Source organism: Lepus europaeus, chromosome 12 (genome assembly GCF_033115175.1).
Source record: "Lepus europaeus isolate LE1 chromosome 12, mLepTim1.pri, whole genome shotgun sequence".
In the NCBI taxonomy this organism is placed as follows: Eukaryota; Metazoa; Chordata; class Mammalia; order Lagomorpha; family Leporidae; genus Lepus; species Lepus europaeus.
In genome coordinates, this window is record NC_084838.1 from 39145407 (window position 1) to 39163212 (window position 17806).

Here is a 17806-nt window from a genome sequence, read left to right on the forward strand (position 1 = left end):
TCGATTGGTCCCTGTCAGTGAAGCCCGCCCCCTGCCCTATTTTATTGGTCTCTAACTTCGTCCTGCGGGGTTTCGCGGACAGACTCCGCCCCAGTCCCAAGCTACCTGAGACCCTGTCTTTCCCACCCCAAACACAGAGCTTCAGTGCCCTCCCCAAATCCTCGCAGCCCCCGCTGACCGCCCCACAGAAGGCTCACCGGAGCTCTACGGAGACCCTCCCAGACCCAGTCTTCCCACAGGCGTACCCACAGATTTTTCACAGCTCCAACCCCAGAGATTCGCTTATGGAGATCCCACAAACCACCCTCCCCCTCCTTTTCAGAAATGAGCCCTCTGGGTTCGCCCCCTCCAGGCCCAAAGCAGCTCCCTCTGCAGGCCTCACCCACCGACCAAGTGACCAGACTATTGTTGCCATGGAGACTGTGGGCGTTCTGGTCGCCCCGGTGACCGTTTCCTCTTCTCCCAGCCTGGGTTCTAAAGGCGTCAGTCAAGGCCCTCCCCTATCGGCCCTAGACCACATCTGCCCCTTCCTGCCCTTCCCCAAGGAACGCCTTTGCGAAGTTCTGCGGATGTCCCAATCCTCTCCCCCAAATAGTTCCAGGCCAGACTGTTCACCACTCAGCACCTGCAGGCCTGGCTCATTCACAACCAAGTCTCCCCAGGCCTCAGCTCTCCCCTTCCGGTCCTAAGGCAAGAGCCTGACCCAAGGACTTGCAACAACCAAGCCAAAGGTATGTAGTTTCCCCCTCCTAATGTCTCCTGTCCGCTGACACCCCTCAATCTAATTCCCTCTCAGTCTCCACGGGTCATCCTTAGGCCTCTGCCACTATTCCCTCAGCCCATCTCTCCCCCTTCTCTTCCGATCCTCTGGTTCTCTGTTCTCAGAAGACTTTTCCCTCTAGGTTGATGCTGGTCATCTTCCTTCCTCTGCCTGTGCCTCCCTTCCCAAACTTCCCCTTCAGAGGGGTCTGGTGAGCTTCAGAAGTGAAATATCTAGTGTCAGGAGCATGGGGAAAAGTTAAGGCAAGGATTCTCAGGCAGTGTTGCAAATGGCCACAAGCCTTGAAGGTCACGGCCAAGAAATTTGGACTTAACCCTTTAAGGCTGAGTCACTGAATACTTTTAAACAAGGCAAGTCCTGTGCTGGGTTTGCATTTTAGAAAGATCTTGATTGGATCGGGAAGGAGGGCTGTTTCTTTTAGACATCCTTCTAGAATAAATTGGGCATATTCCTTTCCCACAGCACCTGGGCTCACCCCAGCACATCAGCCTATTTGTATTGTTATTGTTAGTTAACCCATCTCTCTCCCAAACTCACCTGAGTCCAACACATAACATGATGCCTGAATAAGAGTGTAGGATCAGACTCTTTGTATCAATGTGAATGACGTAAATAAATGAGAGAACTGGTGAGTGGATTAATATGCTGGGCATGGCAACAGAAAGGCAAATTTATCATACAATCCAGGCAAAAGGTGATGAGAACTTGAGCAAAATTGGAGAAAACGGAGAGGAGAGAATGCATTTGGGAACTATCTAAAAGACAGGAAAGATGGCTTTTGACTGTCACTTCAAGATAAGCACTAATTCCCAACGTTCAGTTTGATGCCCCCGGGACGTCCAGTTAGAAATGTCCAGCAGGCAGTGGGGTATGAGTGTGAAATGCGGGAGTTTAAAGAGGTCTGGGCTGGAAATGTGGGTGTAGAAGTTATCGGCACACAGCTAGAAGTAACGGAAGCCCTGAACACGAATGATATCATCAGGGAGGGTGTGTGTGTGGTCCCTAGGTAAAGCCAGGCTGGGAGCAGGGTGCTACCTTATGCATCCTGGTAGTCTCCAGTGTGCTCAAGGATCAACCTCAACTTTCCTTTGCTATTCCCAGTCTCTGGAACTCCTCCATAACCTTATCTCCAGGGTCCTAAGACATGCCCAAGGCCCTTCTCTTGGACTGGCCAAGTAGCTGTGTCCTGAATTGCTCCTGGGGAGTGGGGATTCTGACTGCTTCAGCCTTTCTTTCTTTACGTTCCAGCTCCTTAACCACGCACAGCGGCATGCCCATGAGGTCTGTGCATATAAGTGAACCTTCTGGCATCACATCCTGAAAGCCAGAGCTCATCTCACTTTCCTCTTGTATCTCGGGTGCACTGAGAACTTTACCCTAACTCTGTGACCCGCTGTGATCCCTGGGCGCTATCTACCTCGATTTACAGGCCCTGGAGTCCCAACCTAATGAAGCCTGTACCCTGTTCTGCCACTAGATGGAAGCAGACGAGGCCGCAGAAGAGATTCATACCACCAAGGATGCAGAACCGCACCCCTCTTCAGAAGACCCCCCTGTTGAAGATTTACAGGAGCCCCCCTTGGAACCGTCCATCCCTGAGGCTGCTTTAGAGCCTCAGGCCTCTCAAGACATCTTTGTGCCATCCCCTGCCCAGATGCCTTCAGAGCCCTACCTCCCTGCATCTCCACTGATGCCATCCCCTCCCCAGACCCCCTTAGGGTCGCCTATCTCTGAGTCCCCTTCGGTGCCATCCCCTCCCCAGACCCTCTTGGAGCCCCATGCTTCTGACTCTCCCTTGGAACCTGCCATCTCTCACATCTCTTTACAACAGGCCATCTCTGAGGCCCCTTTGAAGCCCCCGACCTCTGAGACCCTACTGGAGACGCCCATCTACAAAGTCCCAGATAAACACCTTTCTTTTCAGCCCTCATCAGTCAGTCCTGTCTCTGGGTCTTCCTCTGAGGTTTTGAAGGAAGGTCCCCTCTCTGAGCCTTCATCCAGTGAGATCCCACGAACAAGGAGGGCCACCCAGGTCCCTGAAGTTGAGCACCTTCCAAAGCACTCCCTTCCGGGCCCTTCAGCCCATTTCTACACAGTCACATATGCAAAGCAGAAGGATGATGCCGAAGAAGACGAGGAGGGAGAGGAAACCAGTGGCACCACTGCGCATACAGCCCTGCCTGGACACCAGATGGGCAAGAAGAAGGCAAAGAAAGAAGTTATCTGTAATTGTCCACACCCTTTCTCCTGTTCTCTGCTCTGCCCACTGTCCTCAACCTTCCCCAGAAGGAGGGCACTGAGTTACTCTTAGACGTGGTCCTTTCTCTTAGCTTTAGGGTCTCCTCACTTCCTCCCGGTTACACAGCCCCTTCCTTCCCGTGTTCCACAGGCCACCCTGTGGACCCTGCTACTCAGGCAGAGTCGGTGGAAGCAGCGAAGACAATGCACAGAGAACAATTTGGTACTCGGGTCAACTATGTTTTCCAATGGGAGAAGAATGCAGCCCTGAAAGCCATCCAGTCAGGTGAGCCCAGGGAGCCTTGCTGAGGTCTGTAACAAGTCCATGGACATCCTCTAATGCACCAGGATCTAGGAAACCTCGTGGAAACAGCATTGCCACCTGTGTGGAATCTGGAAGGGGAGTAGGCAGGCGGGTCAGGAAAAATCACAGTGGTGCTACTCATAATAAAGCCCGGGTAAGGATGAGTGGCTGGCTAGAAGTATTCAAAGTAACAGGGCCCAGACAGCCTGTACAGTCAGCTCTGAGGCAGACGTGGCCCAGCACACTCTCCAGGAGACTTGTTATGACATGGCAAAGGGCCTTGGTCCCTTGGGTGAAACTCCATTAAAATGTTGTCAACCCCAGGAGCTAGCTTTGTGGTGCAACGGGTCAAGCCAACACTTGAAATGCCTGCAGCCCATACTGGAGCGTCGGCTCAAAGTCCCGGCTAATCCACTTCCAGTGCAGCTTCCTGCTGATTCATCCTGGGAAGCCGCAGGTTGTGACTCCATGCTTGGGTTCCTGCTGCCCACATGGGAGAATGAGATGGAGTTCCTGGTTCCTGGCTTTGGCCTGGCTCAGTCCCAGCTGTTGCAGGCATTTGGGGAGTAAACCAGCAGATGGAAGATTTCTTTCTCTATCCCTATACCTGTGTCTTGTATGTAAAAATAAATAACTAAACATTAAAAGGCTGTCCCTCTACATCCCATGTCCATGATCATTTGAGTACCCAAAAACTGTGATTCTCCTCACCAAAGAGGAGAGCCACAAGGATTCTGGGATTTCTAGACTGAATTCCAAAGGTATCACTGCATTTGTTTTGGTCCTTCATACCTCCTTTCACCTTAAGAAGGGAAGAGCTATGTCAAAAGGTCTAAGTTATAAACACAACCAGGGAATTGTAAATCCTTATCCCTCCCTTCAATAATTTACTTTCCCCATTCCTGTGCAGGGACCCTCCCTCCCCTCCTCCACCTCTGGCCAAGAAAGTCACAATGAACTCATTTGTTTCTCAATCTCAATTTAGGCATTGAGGTGCTCAGTTGCACATCACTCTAAGTTTCTTGCAAATTCAGGGTCTCTTCAGTCCCTCATTCCCCTTCTCCAAACTTACCTACTTCTCAAGGCCACTGCGTTCTCTTTTCTTCAAATTGAACTTCTTCATTTTCCTGTTTAAACAGGCAGTTTTATAGAGAAACTTAAGTGTCATTGAATCCCAATGCAGATATTTGGGGTCTGCTTCTAAAAGTGGGGGTCTTGACTCCCTGGAGAGTCGGGACTCCATAACAGTATATGTGATGAGTAGAGAAATAGCAAGTGCATGCTTTTCATTTATCCAACAAAAATTTACTGGGCACCAACTATGTGCCAGGCATTGAGCTAGCTGTGGAGTAGTGGTTCTGGTGAGGTTTCAAAGACAAAATCTGTGCGTGACTCCAATAAGTAAAAGGACAATTACAGTTCACCCTAAAAATGGCCATACTTGAGGTCAGCCCAGAGTGCTCTGTGAGCAGAGAGAAGGAGTAAACAGGTGCTCCAGGAATAGTAGCCTTGGAAGGACTGACTGCTCAGCTGAGAGCCCTAAGATGAGTAAGAAGAGATGGCCAAGCAGAGTGGTGTAAGGTGAGACAGAACAAGCTACGGTACCATAGAAAATTGTAGCAATGAACCATGCCCATGCCCAGTGCATAGGACTGGGGGAGTATCTCAGCTCAGCTCTGGAAGGGCAGGATTGTGCAGACATTTCTTTTCTTCATTTTATTTAAAAGACAGAGAGAGAAAGATTGACTAATCAATCTTCCATCTGCTGCTTCACTTCCCAGATACCAACAACAGCCAGGCCTGGGCCAGGCCAAAGAAAGGAGTCATCTAAGTCACCCATGTGGGTGGCAGGGTCCCAAGTAACTTGAGCCATCACCTGCTGCCTCCCAGGGTGTGTCCTAGCGAGAAACTGTATTGGAAGCACGGTAGTCAGGCCCAAGCCAGATACTCAGATGTGGGGTGCAGCCATCCTAAGCAGCACCAAGTGGTGACAAAACACCCACCTCTGTGCAGGCATTACCCTGCCAAGCTAAACAGTTAAGGTTATATCCTAAGGGCAACTGAGAAAAGATTTAAACAGGATAATAACAGATTTGTGTTTCTGAAAGATCATTCCTGCAGTAGGATAGACAGAGGAAAGAAAGACAAGACGAGCCAGCGGCACTACATTGTGAAGCCCTGGGATAATCCAGGTACTAAGTGGATGAATGGAGGTGGAGAGAAGTAGACAGATTCAAGAGATGCCAACAAGGCAAAATTGACCATCGGGTTGCTGGATGTGTGGGATGAGTAGGAGAGGGAAATGCCTGGGATGACACCGAGGTTTGTGGCTTGAATAACTGATGGGTGATGATGCCATTAACTGAGTGCTCAAAACAGGGTAGATGCTTGGTAAGTATGTGTCGGATGAACAGGGGATATAAGACATTGGTAGTGTGGTTGGGACATGCTGATGCAAGCCTTGAAGACAGAGCCCACACAGGTTAATGCCGGCTTCCCACTTCAGAGCGCTGGATGCTTTGCTACCTGGGAAGGCAGCAGGCAGATGGTGGCCTAAGAACTTGGAACGCTGCCACTCATGTGGGAGACCCAGCTCCTGGCTCCAGCCTGGTTCAGCCCTGGCGATGGCAGCCATTTGGGAAGTGAACCAGCAGATGAAAGACCTCTCCCTCTCTTTCTCTCACTCCCCTGCCACTCCTTCGGTATTACTTTTTCAAATAAATCAGTCCTTTAGAAATCAGAAAAGAATCTAGTAGACAGCTGGCTGTATGGATCTGAAGCTCAGAGGAGAGGTCTAGACTGGAGCGATCCTTCATGTAAAGACAGTTCTGTTGTGTAGACGCTGTGTGCATGAAGAGATGTTGAACTGGACCGTGTTTCAGAGATTCAGAATGCATCACAGATAATGTCTCCTCCCCCGCTAGTCCATATCTTCTTACAACAGGAAGGCGATTTGGAGTCAGAGCAGAGAATGCCTTGTCTCATGCTGGAATCCACAGCCTGATGCCAACTGCCCCAGTTTCAGAGCCCTCACACTTGTAATTCCCATAGAGCCTGAGGTGTGGTTGCCAGTCTCCCCGCTTCAACTCCTCTTCATCTGAACACTGAGCACTGATTCCTACCCCAGTGCTTGGACTGGACTCCCCCGGGCCTTTAGGCCAGGCCTTGATCAGTGGGCACAGTCCACCTTAATCCACAGACACTGAGCCTTGTTCACCTCTGTACCTCACCTGTCCATCCAGTGTGTCCTGCTACTCCAGCAGAGCTCAGAATTTCTCCAGTAGAATCCTGGCTCACGCTCAGACCATTGTGACTCTGCCTATACCCTGCCATCTCAACCAAACCTGCTCAGCGTAATAGGGCACTGGCACCATAGCCCGAAGCCGCAGAGACAAAAGACATTCACACAGGCTTTAGATCTCGAGAGACAATGGGTAAGACAAGTCTCATCAGAGGCCCAGAAGTGTAGATTATGCCCTCTGGCCACAAGCAAAAGAACACTCTTTCTCAGCTTTTTTTTTTTTTTTAAGATTTATTTATATATTTGAAAGAGCTATACAGAGAGAAAAGGAGAGGCAGAGAGAGGTCTTCCATCCACTGGCTCACTCCCCAATTGGCCACAATGGTTGGAGCTGTGCTGATCTTCCTGGCCAGGAGCCAGGAGCTTCTTCCGGGTCTCCTTTGTGGGTACAGGGACCCAAGGTCTTGGGCCATCTTCTACTGCTTTCTCAGACCATAGCAGACAGCTGGATCAAAAGTGGAGCAGCTGGGACTCGAACCTGCTACCCACAGGGATGCCGGTACTGCAGGTGGTGGCTTTAGCCACTACACCACAGAGCCAGCCCCTCTCAGCTTTTTTATGGAATTTTAGAGTTGTGCCAGAAATACTGGGTCTCTCTTCCCTGCTGAAGGAATTTGCTCAACTTGATTCATTCAGGAAGGCTACAGTCTGTGACACCTATCTTGTGCCAGGCCCTGTGCTGGGATTGGACAGAGAGCTGGAAAGACTGACCTTTTCCTCTAAGAATTCATTGACTAATTGGGAATATAAATGAACATTGCATTGCAATGAACTGTAGTGTGACAGGAACAGCACAAGGAACTACAGAAGGCAAGAGAAGGGGCCCAGGGAGAAAGGCAAAGTCAGGCACAGTGCTTTGAAAGCGCTGACGGCTCAGTTGAGACTTGAAGTAGAGATAAGAGTCCAGCTGCTGAACGACCCACACCCCAGGGACTCTTGACTCTAGGGACACAGGACTCTTGGCCAGAAGTCGCGGTCTGAGGGGGAGGTGCTATTGGAGTTTTCCCCCACATTTACACAGCCCCATGGTGGCCTCGTGATGAGACTGGCCGTGAAACCAGATGGTTTCAGAGCCCAGTGCTAACACCAGCTCTCCAGGTTGGTGGCCTCCTGCTGGTGCCTGCTCCCAGGGATACGGCTCATGCCTCCTTCCTGGCCTCACAACTGGCACGTTTTTGCTCTTCACTGTCCACAACTTCCGGCAGACCCTTCCTCCTGACCCCTGGAGAGCTGCAGGCAGGTTCACAGAGGGCATTCATTCAATCACACCGGGAACACAGAAGGGTGTGGGAAGGCACCTACCTGGAGAAGTGAGGAGAAGCTCTCTCCCCTCCCTCCTGGCACCAGGGCTGTCACTAGCCCCTCTCTGTGGGAGCCAGTCCCCACCTGCTGTGCCCCTGCACAATCGGCTCCCCTTTTCCTCAGCTGACACTTCCAGGATACAAAGAAAAGCTGGTCTCTAATGCGGTAAGGGGAGGAGATGAGGAAGCCCATAGTCACAGAAAACTCAGCGAGTCACGTTCATCGCCACACAAAGTGTCACCTACAATCGTCCTGCTCCGAAATGAAAGACATGGGAGGTTATCCTGGGGAGGGGAACTGCAGACACTTGGCGGGGTGGGTGGAGAGGGGATGAGAAAACCAACAGGGTAACAGCAGCATAAAGAGGTAGAGATGAGGACTCTCGGGGAGTCCGAGTGCTCCCAGCCCCCCGCGCACAGGCAGGTGACAGCGCCTGGGGAGAGGTGTCTATCCGGGATTGTTCTCTTCCTCACTTTCTCTTCTCACTCAGTGCTTCCCCATCTAGGTCTGTACGTTGGCTGGCGCTGCCCCCATTACCTATGGGACTGTTTCCGGATTAGGGATGAATCCAAGTGCTTTTGTGGCCACCTGCTGAGAGAGCATCATGTCATCTCAGGTAGGGGACACGGCCAGGCCCTGCCACATATGAGAGACTGTGTGCATGTGTGTGTGTGTGTCTGTTGGCATGGGGTGGGGTGTGGTGGGGCACGGGAAGGCCAGGCCCCGGTCAGGTGCTGGGCTTACCCTACCACCCATCCGCGTTCCCTCAGACATTTCTGTGCCCTGCCGCGTGAGCCAGTGCCGCTGCCTCATGTTCTGCTTTATCCCATCACGCCCAGAGGAGGTGGGTGAGTTCTGGCTCAAGAGACGGGCCACCTTTGACCCCAAGGCCTGGAGGGCCCAGTGTCGCTGCAAACACAGCCACGAAGACCACGCAGCCACCGGGTCCCATCCCTGCAGACATCCTGGTAACTCCTAGGGCAGGGGACTATGGCGGGGAGGGCTGGGATGCCGATCATTTGGAGATGAGGATGGGGACCTGGGAGGAGAGACTTGAGTGTGTGGGTGGCAAGGAGGGGATGGGGACTTAGCTCACGGGGACACCTCCACTTACGTTACTGCCATCTTGACGCAGGCTGTTGCTGCAACTGTTTTGAGTCTAATTTCCTCTGTGCGGCCTGTGACCGGCGCTGGGAGGAACACGAGACCTTCTTTGAGACTGAGGAGACTCGGCGGCGAGGAGGGAGACCTCATGGTGAGGGGGCAACCCAGCACAGGGGCCATTTCTGTGTCTGCAGTCAGAAGGCTGGGGGCACTCCCATCCTCAACCACCCCCGCCACGATACCGTACTCCCTCACCCCACATCCCATGCTCACACTGGCCTCCACCCCAGGAACAGACTGTGTGCCTGTCCTATGAGAAGCCACCCCTAACTCTCACTTCAAGGCCCCATAGAGGCGGGGGCCCTCTGGCCATCCCAGCTCCCACCCTAGTACCCCAGAGCTCCCTGCAGCATCGGGTCTGGCCCCACATCTGACCCCCATAACTGACCCTTTCAGCTCTGTTCTTCTCTCCTCCAGGGACACACACTGTCAGCAACTGGCGCAGGCCGATGTGAGCCTGGCCCAGACCAGCAATAAAGGGGAACCACTGGAATCTGACCTGGCTCTGTAATGGGGCAGGTAGAGCCCGGCCCAGGGACAGACACCCCAAGACCCTGAAGACAGCACCAAGCAGGAGAGAGGCTAATCCAGCCATCTGCCCCCACCACCCCAACAGTCACGCTGCTGGCTCTGACATCCAGAGAGTAGCTTCAGTGAAGTCCAGGAGCCAGGGAGTTTCAAGGACAGAACAAGTGGTGAGGTCAGCTGCAGCAGGGGCTCCAGTCAGAGGGAGACTGGACAGCATCCACTGGGTTTTGCAATTAGGTCTTTGGAGACTGGCATCAGAGTGCAGTGAGTTTTGTGAGTTTTATGGACCCTCTTCAAGCAGCTTGGAAGACAAGTCGGTAAGGAGTAAGGCATTGCCCAGCAGGAGGTATGTAGTCAAGGAAGCGCTCTTAGAAATGAAAAGGGAATGAGCCCCCCCCCCAAAAAAATCACCCTGAGGGCTAACAGAAGAGGAGAGATGCCCGATGGGACAGGATCCTGGAGGTGGAGGGGTGGGAGAGGCCGAGGCACAGGTGAAGGGGTTTGCTCTGGACAGGAGAAACACTGCTTCCTAAGACCAAGAGGGAAGAAGAAGGCCTGGGGCCTGCACCGGGCTCGAGGGGCAGGGTCTTGGGGACGTTCCCCTCCAGTGGCTTCTCTGTGTCCTGTGAAGCAGGAGTGAAGGTCAGTTGCAGGAAGAGGGTGCAGAGGAGAGAAAGGTGAAGGTCTGAGAAGGCGAGTGTGGGCCAGTGTGTGGCTGAGAATTCAGGCGCAGCTGGCAGTGAGAACCCAGTGAGGGCAGCAGGGGAGCAAAGCACTGAGGCTGCTGGTGGCACGGGGAGGACCATCAGGAGAGGAGGGCGGGAGACGTGTGCACGAGGACGTGGAAGGAGAGGAGGTGAATCCAGGAAGCAACTGACCGCAAGAGGGGAGCAAAGTCTCCGGTGAGGTCCAGGAGCACACGTGGTGGCAGGGATTGAGGTGCAGGACACGCAGTGGTCGGAGCCTGCAGCTTTCAGATGAGAGCAGCTGCCAGTGTGACAAGTGTGCGGGGCCAGGGGTCAACATCAGTGAATGTGGGGGAGTGACTAGAAGTCAGCGGAGGGTTCTTACGGCAGGAGGCGCTCCTGGCCCCAACTGGCTCGCACCCTAGGCAGACCCTCTCTGGGCCTCACACTGTCTGGATCTGTACAACAAGGACACCTTGTGTTGCCTGCTGTGTGTGAGAACCCAAAGAAAAAACTGGTCTCAGGGTGCTTTGTACTCACCCACCCCAGGCCTGGTCTCCTGCCACTTCCTAGCTCCCAGCTCCACTCACCTCTCACCCTTCTCCAGGCCGCTCCAGGACCTCTGGGGCGCAGAGAAGGGGCCCCCTGCACTTCCTCCCAGTTGGGAGGCCATCTGTCCTTCTGAGGGAAGGAATGCAGCCTGGACTGTCAGATCCCCGGGGGAGATCACAGTAGTAAATGACTGCCCTTTGGAAAACACACTTTCTAACAGGATATACTCGTGTAGCCATACCAAAGGAGACTGCCCTAGCTGCCAGCAGTAGACTTCTTTAACACTGAGTGATGAGCGGCGATAACGTTCACCCAAAACTAATTCAACTAATGGTCAGCAATAGAGGGCTACTATATGACAAACTCATGCAAGGAGATACTACGCAGCCATTACAAACTATATTTACAGACTATGTGATATGAAAAAAAGGATTATAAATGGGAGAATACAATATGCAAAACATACTATTATATGTTATGAAAATAAATGCAAGGAAACCAATCATTACTCATTCAATTATTTAGCACCTCAATGCGGGGCCTTCAAAAAATTCATGGATATATCTATTATGGAAAAAAACTGAGTGGACTTCAAAATTTTTTTGCACCAAAACTGACTTTTCATCGCATTTCCACGGACGTTTTAAAGTTTGTGTGTGTCAAGCTACGAGTTGAAATCAGCTACGGCGAATACATGGAGTCTGTGTTAAACATCAAACTATAATGTCTGAGCATATCATAGTTTTGAGAATTCATGTTTCTTATGTAAAAAACATGCATTTCAGCTTAGCAACGGTGATTCCCTGAAAATGCCAGGCGCTGAGTTAACCCTATCACACCTCCTCGGGTTAGAAAAGGACACTGGATACACTCTCATTACCGGCAGCTCCGCAAAGAGGGGCGCTCATGGCCACCCCCGCCAGTTAAAAAACAAAACAAAATGCAAAAACTGCCCTCAAAACTCCAGAATCTCATCTACGGAGTAAATGTGTTAAAATTAAGAAAGAATGGCTCTTCAAAGTCTCTGAAATGTTGAAAGGGCTGAAAACGCCTTTTAGAGAAAACACTAGCCACCGACCCCCAGGCAGTGGGAAAAACGACCCTGTGCCGGTTCACCCTTAGCCCCGCCCTTCTGGTCCCTGCGGCCAATAAGCGCCGAATGCCCTCAGAGCCCCGCCCTCCTGCTAGCCAATGAAAAGGACGAGCCTCAAATACCTTCAGCCCGTTGTGTAGCAGGTGGAGGAGCTCCGCCCTCTTATCCCGAGCCCCCCCACGGGGGCGGGGCCTGCGTAGGACGAGCCAAGGGCGTGGAGGCCCCACCCACTCGGGAGCCGCAAGCTAAACTGACCCAATACCGTACATCAAGTCCGGCCCGGAGAAACGTCCACCTCAAGGTCCCTCAGCCCTTTCACTGAGTAGGAATTTGTCTCATAACCAAACTACTTAGGGCATCCGTGCAAAAAGACGAAACCAATAGAGTGGGAAACTAGTCCCGTGCTGGCAAAAAGCAATGGGATAGAAAGGTCCCGCCTCTAAACTGGCAGGGGAGCCAATAGGACTAGGAGCCCCCGGGAGCGCGCACCAATGGGGTGGCAGGCCTCGCCCCTGACCGCGGACAGAGCCAATGGCCGCCGCTCGTCGGCCGCCGACGGCCCGCCTCCAGTCGGCCGCAGAGCCAAGTGCCGGCCGGACCGGAAGGTTCCCGCGGCTCCGGGAAGATGGCGGCGGCCGCAGTGCTGGCCGCCGGGGTGCGCGCGGCGCGCCGGGCCCTGGCGGCCGCGGGGCCGCGGGGGGCGCAGGTGAGAAGTGGCCGCGGGGGCGAGGAGGGGTCTTGCAAGCTCTGACGTCCTCCGGGGCCGGGAGATGCGTTCCTCCCGGCTCCCAAAGGTTGGCGCAGCCCTGCAGCCAACGCAGGCCGGAGCCTGAGCGCCCGGCTGTCGTCGCTGCCCGTCCCGAAGAGCAAGGTTCCGGGCCGTGCAGCGACAGGGGTGACCGCCGTCTTGCACAGGCCCCGGGCACCGAGGTCGGGACGGGGTCCCTGCGGCGCCCGCTGCCTTGCTCTGCCTCCAGCCCAGTTGGCGCTGCGCCTGCGCCTGCTCGGGGCCACCTCCTCAGTGCCCCCTGCAGGAAGTGAACTTTCTCTTCTCGGTCAGTGTTCAAGGAACGTTTGTGTTAGCCGGTCTTCCCCAGTGCCCGAAGCGACTCTGGGATTTTCATTCCGTCCACCCCTCACCGTGGCGCCCCGGCTTTTGCCTTCTCTGAGCCCGTGGGAAACTGGGGCCTCGTACCTCCCAGTCATCTGGGGCCGGGGGAAATGTTGCCTCCACTGATTCAGGTTCCTAGAGCTAAAATCCGCAGAGATCAGATGTGACACCCAGAGGAGGGAGCAGCTCGTGTCTAACGGGGACATTGCATTAAAACCTGAATAAAACAAGTAGCAAGGCTTAAAGAGCGGAAAGCAAGTCATGGAAATAAGTGGAAACTTAACAAGGTGAGAGTACGCAGAGCGTCAGGCTGTCTGGAGAGATGATGCAAACAACCTCCTTTTAGATTTGAAGCCAAGGGGAGGGATTTGCCTGAGGTAATTCAGTGGTAAAATAGGAACTGAGATCTAAATCGGGAGGCTCCCGTTCTGGATCCTTCCCCCCTGAACAGTGCCAGATTTCTTAGCCACGTGAGCAGGGATCTATTGCGCTGCTGAATCCTGCTAGTAAGACCGCCTCTTTCCTAACCAGGCCCAGCACCATACTGCCGATGCTCTGAAATTCAGGAACTTTTCCTGCAAGCAGACCCCACTAACAGGTTCTTAGAAGGATGAAACTAATAACTACCAGCGCTCAGGTTCTACTAGCCCAGACACTACATAGGAGAAGCACTGCCAACTTGCTCCTGTGGATGTATCTGACCTACCTTCAGGTCCGAGGAGCAGCGGGGATGACGGATGGGGATGAAGTGGCCAAGGCCCAGCAGGCAGCCCCAGGGGGTGCGGCCCCAACCATCTTCTCCCGGATCCTGGACCGAAGCCTTCCGGCTGACATTCTGTATGAGGACCAGCAGGTGGGGTGCCCTTGGGACCCATCCCCTAAGAATTTCATAGACCCATCCAGCTAGTTGAGGTAACATGGTGACTTCTGGCTTGTCACTGCTCCCAGTGTCTCGTGTTCCGTGATGTGGCCCCTCAGGCTCCTGTGCATTTCCTGGTCATTCCCAAGAAGCCCATTCCTCGGATTAGCCAGGCTGAAGAAGAAGATCAACAGGTGGGGAGAATAGAGCCAGGGTTGGACTGGGAGGAGGCCAGGATTCAGCTCAAGGCTTTGCTTCTATGAAGCCACCTATGTCCTCCTCCTTTCCTGTAGCTTTTAGGACACCTCCTCCTTGTGGCCAAGAAGACAGCAAAGGCTGAGGGCCTGGGAGATGGATACCGACTTGGTGAGTGAGTTTTGGCTCCTGGGGCCCTCACGTATGAATTTTCGTTCTTAATATGATCTTCATTCCTCCCATGATCCTAACTGCAAGCTCCATTTCAGTGATCAACGATGGGAAGATGGGCGCACAGTCAGTATATCACCTGCATATTCATGTACTCGGGGGTCGACAGCTCCTGTGGCCTCCAGGTTGAACCTGCCTACTGACCAAGGACCCCAGACCTGGATACTTGCTTGGATGGTGAAGGGAAAAGTGGGCCCCTGCAGTGCTAATAAACCTATTCTCCATCAATTCTGCATCCTTGTCTTAAATATAAAAAGGTTCTTACCACAGAAGGGGGAAGAAAACTGATTCACCTCCTGAGAGATACTGAGGAGGCCCATCCTGTGGTGGCAGCTAAGGGGCTACCCTAGGTCAAGCTTCTTGAAAAGTAGCAGCTGGAATGAGCCTAAGGGAGGTGAAACCCAAGTGTAAGACATAGTCAACCCTGGTCTTTATTCAGAGGCCAAACGAGTTTCTAAGGGGGGGATGGGACGGGGGTGGTCATTATGAGGGCATTGTTTTGGAGAAGCAGTGACACAGACAAAAGCTGCTGCTGCCCTTTTACGATTCCATGTCTCACCGTTGTTCTCTTAAGCTGTTTCATAAAGTTTCACCCTTGAAAAGTTTTATGCACTATCCCCACCCCCAGACTTTTTTGGGAGTAAACTGAGCAAACTGTGGGAAAGCTACTGTTGCCCCTGCACAAACACACGAAGCAGGATTTCGTCTGATGCCACAATCATGTCTGTTTGCAACATAGCCCACTAAGTCATCACCCTGGAAAGTGGTAAAGGCTCATGCTAGCGCGTGGAGGGCAAGGTCTTAGGCCAGCGGAACCTTAAAAACCCGGTTGGAGCGGGATGCAGTCGGGGCCGGAACGCCGGAAGGCCGCTCCAAGGCTGACTTCCGCCCCGCAGAGGCCTTGCCTCCACCCCCACCCTCCACGTCCGCCCAGCTCTACTTCTGCGCAGTCTCCTGGAATTGTTTGCTGTCGCTATGGCAACCCAGTAGCTTGGGTCGGAAGATGGACACCAACGAGTCTGCGGAGGGATCGCGCCTGCGGTGAGAGCGGCCGCTCTGGCTACCGGCGTAAAGGGAACAGGGAGGGTCGGAGGGCTTTTTGCTGCGCTCGTGGCAACCTTAACACATTCGTTTTCTTTCAGTTCTTCGGAAATACAGCCCAGCTCCGGAGGACCAGGGTCCACTTCGGAACAATTTCCTTCCTCGGATGGCCGTCCTAGGACTGCCCTGGCAGCCGCAACCGCGGCAGCTGCAGCGGCTGCATCGGCTGCATCAGCTGCCGCCGCCGCCAGAGCAGCTGCACTGCGTGCACAGGGCCAGGCGCCCGATTCCGCGTTCACAGAGCCTTCCTCTGACAGTCGTCTTCAACCCAGCTTTGCCCACAAGATAGGCCATGGGAGTCCTGGCCTTGAGCCCGTCCGTGTTTCCTATATGGCTCGGGATCCCTATACTACAACCGACCTTAGCTCTAGCCCTGGCCTCCTGACTGGTTCTAGCACGGGTCCTGCTCCTGGCTATAGCCATGGCCTGATTACTAGCTCCAGTTCTGGCCCTGCTCCTGTCTTCAGTTCAGGTCCTGGCCATGGCTCTGTCCCTGGCTCCAGCTCTGGTCCTGGCCAAGGCTCCAGCTCTGGTCCTGGCCAAGGCTCTGTTCCTGGCTCCAGCTCTGGTCCTGGCCAAGGCTCTGTCCCTGGCTCCAGCTCTGGTCCTGGCCATGCCCCTGGCCCTGGCTCCAGCTCTGGTCCTGGCCATGGCTCTGTCCCTGGCCCCAGCTCTGGTCCTGGCCATGGCTCTGTCCCTGGCTCTGCCACCAGTCCTGGCCATGTCCATATTGCTACCTCTACCTCTGGTCCTAGCCATGGTTTTGGCTCTGGTCGAGGCTCTGGGCCTGCCTCTGGGCCTGGTCCAGGCTCTGGCCCTGGCCTCAGCTCCAGCACTTCTCCAAAGTTCAGAAGTCTCGGAACAGACCTGGTCCCCAATTATGCCTCCTGGAGCCACCAGTGCCACTGGGAGCCTCAGAAACAACCACAGTGGGAATCTCTGCGAGTCTCAGAACCTGGCTCCCGCGGCCCCCAGAAGCCCTCAGAGGTTGAAAGGAAGTCCAAGGTTTTCGGTGAAGCACTGCCGCGGGGCCAGTGTCTCCTCTACAACTGGGAGGAAGAGGTATTAAGGGTCTTGAAAGCTGTTCCCCGTCTCCTCGGGGTGGTTGTCTAGGAAGGGATAGGAGTCACTCAGCGTGGGGCCCACAGAGAGCCACCAACCACTTGGATCAAGTCCCACGCATGCAGGATGGCTCCGAGAGCTTCTTCTTCCGACACGGACACCAAGGGCTGCTGACCTTGCAGCCACAGTCACCCATGCCCTCCAGCACCACCCACAAGGACTCATACCAGCCCCCGGCAAGCTTCCGGCAGCCACTTCGAGGTGGGAAGCATGAGAGGGAAGGGCAGAATGAGCCCACTAGTCACAGAATCAAAGAGGGGAAGGGGTTTCTGCTGGGGTGGGGGATTGCTTGGTGGATATAAGGGCAAAATCCCAAATTGTTCCTTCCTTTTCTTAAATTTGTTTCCTCTGAGCCTGTGTCTTAACTAGACCTCCCACCCTGCCCCCCTCCCCCCAGGGAAGCGTGAAGCCATGGTGGAAATGCTCCTGCGCCATCAGATCTGGTGAGAGACGGGGAAGGGGAGGGTGGGGAGGGGGAGACCTGGGGCAGAATGGCCTTGATACCCTGCAGGGCTGCGCAGTAAAGAGGTACGGGCAGAGCAGGAGCCCACCACCAGGAAGCTCTTGGAGGTCGAGTCAGTGACACACCATGACTACCGAATGGAGCTGGTGCAGGCAGGGCCTCCTGCCCCAACCAAGGTGAGAAGCCCTGCCCATCTCACGCAGCTGGGCTCCCAGGGCGGGCAGAGAGGGCGGAGGGCCCAGAGTTGCTCACGGCTCTTTCCCTCGCAGCCTCATGACTACCGGAAGGAGCAGCCCGAAACCTTCTGGAAGCAGAGGGCACGGCAGCTGACGGTGTGTGAGGGTGACTCGGGGCAGGGCAGGGCAGAGGCTGTGTTCTCTCCTGGCTCGGGGGAGGGCAGGCTCTGTTCTCATCCTGGCCCTCCTGCAGGGCGTCAGTAACATCAGGACGCTGGACACGCCATTCCGGAAGAACTGCAGCTTCTCAACGCCCGTGCCCTTGTCTCTGGGGCAGCCTTTGCCCTATGAACCTGCGAGTCACCCCTACCAATCAGCAGAAATGTCTTCCCTTGCCTGTCAGGGAGGAGGGCGGGGCTGCGAAGGGGGGAGAGTGACTCCTGTCTAGGGGTTGGGAAGGGAAGCGGGACATGGGATATGGAATCTCTGGACTGGACAGGTGGGGAGAAAGTTAGAGTTCGCTGTGCTTGATGAAGGGGGCCTTATATAAAGGGTTCTCTCCTCCTGAGACTGTTGATTCACTGATTCTGTGAGTCACT

The 17806-nt window shown here is 54.2% G+C and overlaps 3 protein-coding genes across 6 annotated transcripts; all 3 read left to right on the top strand.

Annotated features, from left to right (window-relative positions):
- The first annotated feature begins 7 nt into the window (after window positions 1-7).
- FAM221B (family with sequence similarity 221 member B) lies at window positions 8-10113 on the top strand. The gene is made up of 7 exons (XM_062207979.1): window positions 8-731; window positions 2259-3006; window positions 3171-3305; window positions 8432-8542; window positions 8697-8894; window positions 9062-9181; window positions 9508-10113. The coding sequence occupies exons 2-7, from the start codon at window positions 2259-2261 to the stop codon at window positions 9543-9545; spliced, it is 1350 nt and encodes a 449-aa protein (XP_062063963.1). The 5' UTR covers window positions 8-731; the 3' UTR covers window positions 9546-10113.
- A 2423-nt stretch (window positions 10114-12536) lies between these two features.
- Window positions 12537-14573, top strand: HINT2 (histidine triad nucleotide binding protein 2). 4 transcript variants are annotated; one of them, XM_062206968.1, is made up of 5 exons: window positions 12537-12655; window positions 13773-13913; window positions 14009-14113; window positions 14213-14285; window positions 14384-14573. In XM_062206968.1, the coding sequence occupies exons 1-5, from the start codon at window positions 12575-12577 to the stop codon at window positions 14473-14475; spliced, it is 492 nt and encodes a 163-aa protein (XP_062062952.1). In that variant the 5' UTR covers window positions 12537-12574; the 3' UTR covers window positions 14476-14573. The 4 variants fall into 4 exon arrangements, with proteins under 4 accessions (XP_062062952.1, XP_062062953.1, XP_062062951.1 ...); XM_062206969.1 differs by lacking the exon at window positions 12537-12655 and adding an exon at window positions 12926-13347; XM_062206967.1 differs by lacking the exon at window positions 12537-12655 and adding an exon at window positions 12927-13347 and having other exon boundaries at window positions 13592-13913.
- Window positions 14574-15248: 675 nt separating this feature from the next.
- SPAG8 (sperm associated antigen 8) lies at window positions 15249-17769 on the top strand. The gene is made up of 7 exons (XM_062207981.1): window positions 15249-15386; window positions 15488-16508; window positions 16595-16769; window positions 16966-17011; window positions 17090-17207; window positions 17301-17363; window positions 17461-17769. Exons 1-7 carry the CDS (start codon window positions 15349-15351, stop codon window positions 17653-17655), a joined length of 1656 nt encoding a protein of 551 aa, XP_062063965.1. The 5' UTR covers window positions 15249-15348; the 3' UTR covers window positions 17656-17769.
- The last annotated feature ends 37 nt before the right edge of the window (window positions 17770-17806 follow it).